Source organism: Wasmannia auropunctata, unplaced genomic scaffold (genome assembly GCF_000956235.1).
Source record: "Wasmannia auropunctata unplaced genomic scaffold, wasmannia.A_1.0 LD336023.1, whole genome shotgun sequence".
Taxonomy (NCBI): Eukaryota; Metazoa; Arthropoda; class Insecta; order Hymenoptera; family Formicidae; genus Wasmannia; species Wasmannia auropunctata.
The window spans coordinates 1,674,025-1,682,922 of record NW_012026867.1 but is presented as its reverse complement, the minus strand read 5'-3'; the positions used below and the strand labels follow the sequence as shown (position 1 = coordinate 1,682,922).

At 49.5% G+C, this 8,898-nt stretch overlaps 1 protein-coding gene across 1 annotated transcript in view; it reads left to right on the top strand.

The window, feature by feature from the left end:
- Positions 1-8,325, top strand: part of LOC105453008 — a 20,741-nt gene extending 12,416 nt beyond the window's left edge. The window contains exons 8-12 of the mRNA XM_011694650.1: positions 1,828-1,953; positions 3,214-3,441; positions 3,973-4,224; positions 6,789-6,919; positions 8,203-8,325. Coding sequence (XP_011692952.1) covers positions 1,828-1,953; positions 3,214-3,441; positions 3,973-4,224; positions 6,789-6,919; positions 8,203-8,313 — 848 coding nt within the window. The 3' untranslated portion in view covers positions 8,314-8,325. The remainder of the gene's footprint in view (positions 1-1,827; positions 1,954-3,213; positions 3,442-3,972; positions 4,225-6,788; positions 6,920-8,202) is intronic.
- The last annotated feature ends 573 nt before the right edge of the window (positions 8,326-8,898 follow it).

The following is an 8,898-nucleotide window of genomic DNA, read 5'->3' as shown; positions in this document are numbered from 1 at the left end:
TTCCGGGGGGGGGGGGAAACTGGAGCGCCGACGAAAGAAATTCTTGCTCAGCGTCCTCGTTGGCAGCGGCCGCAACGATCCTGCCCGCCGCATCTCGCCGCCGCCGCCGCGCCGGTGTGCAGCGACGTGAAGTTCTTGCCGCGGCGCAACGACGCTCTCTTCCCTCGAATATAAATAAATGAACTGCGTCCACGTTCTTGCATCTTGCTCGCGTTTTCATACACGGGAGGGGGGGGGGAGGAAGAATACTGCATTGGAAGATTTATCGCGCGAAACCGCGGCGCAAAACGTGGGGAAGGAAGAAGGGGGAGGGGAGGGATTAAAACGGAGTAACGAAGGGTAAAAATTGCACGGCGCGGTGATAAACGAGGATCTAAAAACTTCATTTAACGTTGACTACAATTAGTTTTCGCGCGTTGTGCCTTTCATTTCCAAACCGTTCCCTTTACACGGGGAACGGGATAACGACTATCTAAAAGTCCTCAATCCGTCCTTTAATTAATCATAAACAGCGAGAGGGTAAAGGGCCGCGCTCGCTCGCTCGCTCGCTCTCTCTCTTTCTCTCTCTCTCTCTCTCTCTCTCTCTCTCTCTCGAATTCGTTCGCTAAAATTAGCCGGGATTACGGGACACCCTGTATGCGCTTCCGCGCAGATTTATAAGCCGTGAAAGCCAGCGAAAGTCGAGTGCTCTCGGCTATCATTGAGAGTGCTCCGGGCAATAGCGACTCTCCGGCCACTTCGGTCAATTTAACGTAATCTCGCCGGCGATTGAAAGACAGATCGGGGGTCCAAAGAAACGCGCGAGATCGCCGGTGAAGGAGTCATTATGGCGCGAATGAAAGAGGCCTCGTATAACGCGTCCGTTCCGTTCCGACGCGACGTGGCGAACGATCACCGCCCCGTCGCCGCCGCCGCCGCCGTGCCGTCGCTCCGTTAAGCGACAGATCGTTTGACAGTCGTGACGCTCGCCCGAAGGCGTGACTGTACGGCCGATCTTAGATTAAAGATAACTCGCGTCTACGAGATCATTTATAGCTCCCCCTAATCAATTGCAGAATGTGTATCGTGCAGCTACGTGACGCGAATGACTTCGCGGAATGAGAAATGAATAAGCCCGAGATGTGTAACGAGAGATACCATAAACAATATTAATATGATCGATACGAAGTATTACGTAAAACGTTTATTTTTTAATAATTTTGCTCCTCGTATGGTGCTATTATTTATAAAACATTACTATTCCTGTACACGGAAATGAATCGGTTGATATAAAAAGTACATATTAAAAAAAGCATGCAATTGCATTTTAAAAAAGCTTGCAATCGGTAGTTGCAGATTCTCTTTTTAAATACTTGCGTTCTTTTTACATCAATTAATTCATCTCATTATTCTGCGCATAAAAGACCATTCAATCAAATCGCTTATTGAAAAATAAATATTCACGAGATATATTTCATTTTATATTGAATTTAAATACAAAAATATTTTATAAACTGTATATATTTTTTTTTATTACTAGTTTAATATTTTAATGTGATTAAAGAAAATCCAGTTATACAGAAAAACATATATGATTTCGTTCTATCAAATATATCAATCACGCGATAAAAATGCAGTAATATAATTAATACGATATTTGAGATTTAAACATGTTAAAATAAAAATAAAATATATCTCATTAATTATTGACTTTTGTGAAATATTCATTTCTCGATGACTCTTCATTTCCCTTTATGACTCTCCAATTCCCTTTATGACTCTTATGCGCGTGAAACGGATCGATTGTAAAGAAGGTATATATTTGCATTTGCCTCTCTGTGTGTTCAGATATCAACGAATGCGTGGTTGATAATGGCGGGTGCAGCGAGGTGTGCGAGAACACCGACGGGAGCTTCTTCTGCGCCTGCGACGGGGACGAGAAAGCCCTGTCATCCGACGGGAAATCCTGCGTAGGTACGTGCTCCTTGACAAATCACTTTCCGCGCCTCGTTCATTTCGCGCGAGAGACGTGCCGCCGCCCGTCGCCGCCCCCGTCCCCGGTATGACACGATGATCGAACGCGATGGGTGAACGCGCGACGGATGAACGCGATAAGTGAACACGATGTACGGGGCGCGCAGGGGTGCGCCTCATTGCCGCCTTCCCTTCGCCGAACGATTTTAATGCGCGACTTCTTCGCGCGGAAAAAAAAAATTGTTGCTCAATATGCCGCGCCGGTCCTCCACCCTCCCCCTCTCCCCCTTTTGTCATAAACTTCTTAACGTTTTCAATTACGTGTAACTTTGTAAATTTCGAAGCTGTTCGCGTTAACCGGGAGGGAAGCGTACCGACCGGCGCTCCCTCCTCTTCCTCTTCCTCCTCCTCCCCCGGTTAGCCGGCGGCGGCGCATCCGCGAGGGTAGCATTATGCAAAGCTGTCACGCAGGAGCGACTTCCACCAGGACGCGTCAGCCGCGATAGGACCTTCCTCCGGTGTGCCGCGCGCCATTGGCATCTGTAATTCCTGTCTTATGTACATACATACATACCTATCGTATTTGATACGTGGGAGCGTCGCGCGGCTGACGTGGCTGACATAATACCGCGTCGATGGGGCGAAGGGAGGTCCCGCTTTGAGAGCGCTGTACATAGATTACGCTCGGAGCCCGCGCCCGCCGCCCGAGCTTTATGAGCCACACGTGAACGCCAGGCTCGTGCATTCACGCACGCACGCACGCACGCACGCACGCACGCACGCACGCTGGTTCGAGGCAGTGTACTTACACTTATAGCGCGCGGGCACAATAATCGATATCTGACTCCGCCAATGAGAGCGCACCCGCTAAATCGTTTATTTTATTCCCACGGTCGCCAAGGGATAAAGTGATGTCGCGTTAAAGGAAAAGAGGAAGCTCCTTTCTATCGTTTTGTATTCGAATTGTATTCAGAAGTTTATGTAAATTGGAAACCGACATAAATTGGATGCTCTTGAACGAGAAATATATACTTAGTCGTGGAATAATACCTATCAATTCGGTAAGAGCGTCTCGAAGCTTTTATGATGTGAAAAAAAAAAATTCTTCAAATTGCAATTCAAGAAGTATAACGAACATTATATCCTCTTTCTTGAATCGATGACAGTTCCGTTATGGTGATCGGAGCTTCCGCGTCACGAGAGACGCAGCATGGATTATGTAATATCCCGGAACTGTAATCCTCATTCCATTCGTTTCAGACATAAATAGTATCGCGTGCCTGCCGTTAAATCCGATCGATCGCGGCTATTTAATATGCTCCCGATCAGCCACGTCCAAGTTGTGGCGCGACAGGCGAAAAGTGCCCAATCGACCCGGCACGAGGTGTTTCCTCAAGTGCCCCCGTGGGTATCAGCTTCGCGGTGAGTACGAGTTGACCTGTCGATCCGACGGCACCTGGGACGGACCGCAGCACGGAAAGTGCGTCAGTGAGTATGGATCTTTCTATAAAAAAAAAATCGTATCGTCCGACGATTTATTGGCGAGGAATAACGATTTTTGTTAGTACCTTTCCGCCGTGTCTCGATTTTAGATCGCAAGATACTTTAAAATTGATAGATAATTAAATTTCCAACGAAGCGACGAGTTCTTTAAAAATATTGAAGTTTCATTAAACTTTTCGAGTTTCTCTAAAGCGGCGCTTCCAAGTTGTTTTTCAAATTGCGATCTGAACAATTTTTCTCTTTTTTTTTTCTTTCTTCCCAAGACACGGCCGGAACTTTATGGAGACGCTCGATTGAAAGATCCAACGACGAATGTTGTTCTAATGATATTACTCGTAGAAAATTTCAAGTATCCGTACAGTAAAATCGAGAGGTACGTTTATCCGTTTTTTTTTTATTTGAGAAAAAGAAGTAAAACGTTTTCGCGTTCTCACGGTGTCGCCTGAAAGATTGGCGCGATAACGTATATCGGCGATGTCGAATATCGAACCCCCGTTCTTTCTGCCCCGCCGACAGGATATAGCAAGCCCCGATTGGAGTGTCCGAAGGACGTTGTAGCCGAGTTACCGCCGGGCAGGGACGAAGCGTTCGTGACCTTCGATCAACCGGCGACGGACCTCGATTGGTTCCGATACGTGCGATCGAAGCCGTCCTGGGGCACGCGGCTCGAGGCGAATCTGGAGCCCGGCGTGCACGAGGTCACGTTTTTCGCGCGTCACCCGGTATCGAAGAAGCAGGCCAGCTGTGTATTACGCATTATCGTCAAAGGTAATTAATTTGCGCGGATGCGTGTTAACGACGTATTACGCCTGTAAGCCCCGCGCTAACGATGATTCCCGTTCGAGAGGCCGGCCGTGATAATCTGCACGGCTCCCACCTCTGCAGCGGGCAGAAATAGCGATTATTAATTCGTAATTGCCCAATCGCGGCACTCCCTGTCCGCTCTGCCTGTTCCGACAACACGTGTACACACATGCCCTTCTCGAAGTTAATTATCGCTATCGGAGTTTACGTTTAACAGAGGCGAAGTATAACCTTTGCGCGTTTTTTCGAAAACGTTTTTCCTCGTTGATAAATTTTTTTTTTGTTTTTTTTTTTAACCTGCCGCAAAAACCGCCGCAAAAACGATTTACCGTCGTTGAACGATCGGTTTAAATCATGCTAACCTAAATATAAGCTCCCTGAAAACGCGGGGTGATCGTTCACTTAGGGGTCAGTTTCCCCACTTACTCCACGGTAATCCACGATACACCCCCGCATTAATTAATCCGGATTATAGAGATTGCACTTTGCGGAAGATAGTGGATAAACGTCTCCCTTGAACCTTCCCTCCCTCCCTCCTCCCGCAGAATCTTGATTAATAACGGATGGAGATGGGAACCAACGCGCCGTGTTAGATCGACTAATTCCATCAGGAGGGGAACACATGTTAAATAAACTACACTCGCGCGCAGGATGGAGACGCCCCCCTCTTCTCCGCCCCCTCTCCCCTCACTGTACATCATTTAGCCGTCGCAGAAACTTCGCAGTTTCTCAATGATTAACAGCGCGAGATTGAAATATTTCCCTCCTTTTGTTTCCGTTTCTTGGCGGCGCGCGTTGATAACTCCGCTGCTAGGATTCGCCAACTCGCGCGCGACGGCGAACGGAGGACGGAGGTACACACTCGGGGCACACGGTGGTGTAAACACGGTGGTAACACAAGCTCTCGCAGCGGGCGGGCAGGGTGGAGTAGCGCGCGAGTTGGCAAATTGTTACGTCGCCTCATAAACGAACGTCGTCGTATCAAAAGTTCTCCGCGTCTCGCCCGTTAAGGCCGGGGCGTCGGGATCCTTTAGATGCGTCTTAAGAATATTACGTCCCACCCTGTGCGCCTGCACCCCAACTTCACCTCCTCCACCGCCGCAGCCCGCTGCCGCCTCCCCCCGGTCTACTCTCCCGACGCATCTTGCCGGGACGTGAGCGAAATACGCGCGGCAGCTCGTTGCACCGCGAGTTAAATCCTTATATGATTCCGAGTAAACTTACTTCTCGTGGCAGGGAAATTATTACCGGTAAATTATTACCATCCTTCTCTCGTGAAGAAAAAGAGAGAGAGAGAGAGAAAAAAACTCTTTCGCCACCTTTCGCGCCCCGCATCGTTCGCCGATGCTGTGCCAATTCGATTTTGCATCGACAAGCGTTGAAATACGCGTCGCGTACGTGTAGAGAAATGCAGTTTTCATACACGTCTGCAGGAATGTCTTCAGCAGTTTCGAGTGTACAAGTCCCGCTGGTAAAAATGGCGGAAACAAACCGCGATCCTCGGGACTGTTTACCTCCTCGAGAGTCAAAGTCCCTTTCGGACGATTTAACACACCGCATCTCCGAACGCGCTCTTGCGTACCTATACGGTGTATATATAGGAGGCTGCAGGGCTTCGTTTAATCGGACGGCATTCCGAGGCTCGTATTCGACCCCGCGCGCGCGAATCTTGTAAGATTACAAGCGCGCTCTCATTTGTGCCGCCTAAAAGTAAGTTGACGAAACTAATTTAATGCAAACTCCGTAGCTTCATCACTGACACTCGAGCCAACGAGCTTTCTCGGGGAAGAAACGGGGACTGCACAGGCTGGCCTGATTCCGCGCGGACAGGCCCGCCCCGCGCGCGCAACTCGACTCGCCGCCGCCGTTTCTTTCTCGCGAGCGGTACATAACGAGCGGAGGACTTGGCGCGTGAATAAGCTTTTCCAGACCGACGAGTGTAGGCGATGCAAAAGGGAAAAATATCAAATTATACTTCCTTTCTCTTAAGAGAGCATAAATTTTTTTTTCTCCTCTCCCTCGTCCATTTGTTCTCTCTCTCTCTTTCTCTCTCTCCTTCCGGATGAAAAATATATATTTACCGGGGACGAGGATACACGCGCGCGCGCGCGCAGCAGAAAAAACTTGAATTAAGCTTGTCCCCCATCCCCCGGCTGTTTTATGACTCCGACGTCACGTTACGCGCGACGAGCGATAAATGAACCTCGCTCTCTTCAGGGGAGGAGGAGGGAGAGGGACTTCTTCCACTTTGCCCGTACTTCTCGCGCTCGCGCTCCGCGCGCCAAGTCGCCGATTCATCATTCGACGACGACGCGGAAATCGAACTTTCTGACGTCGTCGTCGATTCGATTCCGCCTGCGAGAGACGAGTTTTCTCACGGCCCGCAATTTCCTCGCTCGAGGCGCGGCGCGGCGCGACGCGACGCGATGCGATGCGGCGCGCTGCCGACAAAACGAGCAAGCGGGAAGATCCTCCTCGCCGCGCCGCGCGTTACTTCAATTTTCCTAATCCCGCGGAAACTTCTCTAGGCGGCGAAGCACCGAAAGTCAAAGATTGTCCGCGGGACATCGAGGTCGTCGGGAGGAACGGAACGGCGATCACGTGGACGGAGCCGACCTTCACGGATAACGTGAAGGTGACGCGGATCAGCAATAATGAGGTAAGGATGTAACTGTGTGAAAATTGTATTAATTATCCGCATTTTCGTGAAAAAAAAAAAAACGCGAAATTACACGTTCGTTTCGGGCTGGTCGCGGTATCGTAATTACGCATGAATAATTATAATTGACATTCCGATGTACACGTTCTACAAACCGATGTCCACATAATTACCCAATAATATCAACGCTATCTGGTATGTTTGATTTCCATCTCTCGAATATCCGACACGGTAGTAAACGCGAATAAAAATTGCTCGATATCTCGATAATCGATGTTTATGCATCATAAAAAGCTGTCGTTTCGGCATGTGCATTCGTATATACGCACACCAGCGATTATCGCGTATCACGTATCAGCGTCCGGGCTTGATAATCGCGCGGACGCTGGGGTGGGACTGGACGATTTTCAGCGAATCGTTAATATTTCGCAAAGCGTGAAAATGCCCATTATGTGATATTATCCCGACGTAACATATCGAGATTGCCATTTTATAAACGAGCGAAAATCCGCCGGGCATAGAGATACGGATGCGATAAATTAAGTTGCCGATAAATGTGTACGTGTGATCGCGGACGCGCTCTTCTAATAACGTTGAGAATCGCGTCGCGTCGCGTCGCTGGGGGACAATTTCCTTTGCAGAGAGAGAGAGAGAGCGAGAGAGAGAGAGAGAGAGAGAGAGAGAGAGAGAGTCGCATAATAATCGCGGCACGCCGAATGACTAATTAATTAACGCTGATCTCTGAAATTAACGCGCGATATCGGAATGTAGGAACTGTATCGCCGGCTCTAATTAGCTTGTTTGTCGACGCGGCGTCAATTATTACCCGAATTGGTACACCTAGCTCCGCGTCATTCGTCCCAGAACCTGCATGCGCTTTTTGATAAATAATGCAAATTTTTGGTGCGGTGAGACACGGGGACGAGCAAAAGCCCGATTCCAGGTACGAAAGCCGCGAGCGTAAAATTAGTTAAGCGTAATTTTCCACTGCAAGAGAAAGAAAGGAAGAGAGAGAGAGAGAGAGAGAGAGAGAGAGAGATATGCGAATTTTGGGAATAAATCCGACAGGAAGCGAGCTTCCCGCGCGTGGCTCGTGCCAAAAATTCTCGCGCAAGCTCACCGCCGCGCCGGAAGGGTGATATTCACTTGTCGGAAGTCGGCGGCGAATTTCGCACAGCAGATCTCCCTCTCTGCTCTCCCAAAGTCCACCTTATCGTCGCGTGCCACCGCCGATTTCTCCGCCGGCGGCGACGACATTTTTCCGTCTTATACCTTTGCCGCAGAGCCCGGGTCGTCGCTTCGACGTCGGCGGTCACAGGATCGAGTACGAGGCGAGCGACGAGGCCGGCTGGTCGAGCAAGTGCGTCTTCGCCGTGGTCCTTCGTCAGGAATAAACGACGACGAGGCGCCGGAGAGATGCGAAACGGGGAACGATCAGGGACGCGCGGGAGCGAGAGGAAGGAGGAAAGGGGAGAAAGTGTGAGAGAAACGAACGGAGAGAGAGAGAGAGAGAGAGAAGAGGGAAGAAGCAACGCGGAAGAATAACGATAAGGTAATATAAATGGAAATGCTACGGGAATCGGGCACACAGACGTTTTCCTTACGTATAGGCCCCCGTAATGGATTCCGTTTTGTCCGGCAGGTTACACGCGGGAATAGTGTGAAAGAGAAGGAGAGAAACGGATATCCTTTCGCACGTACGGGTGCACCCCTTTCTCAGCCCTCTTCCTCCCCCCCCCTCTCCTCCCCCCTCCTCGCGTACTCTCGCGACGCACCCCCTCGGGCATAACGAAGTTTTAGGAGGACAGGGATGACGAAGTACGTAACGATTAGCCGCTAGATTTATGCGATCGAACTCCCACGTCGACTGCCACTTTTTTTAATAGGATAACGTACCTTACGTAATAGTTCGTATAGCGTCGTAACGAAAAGAATTTCACTTCTGTAAGAAGCGAGGATCGTTGTCTCTTTTGTGCAGA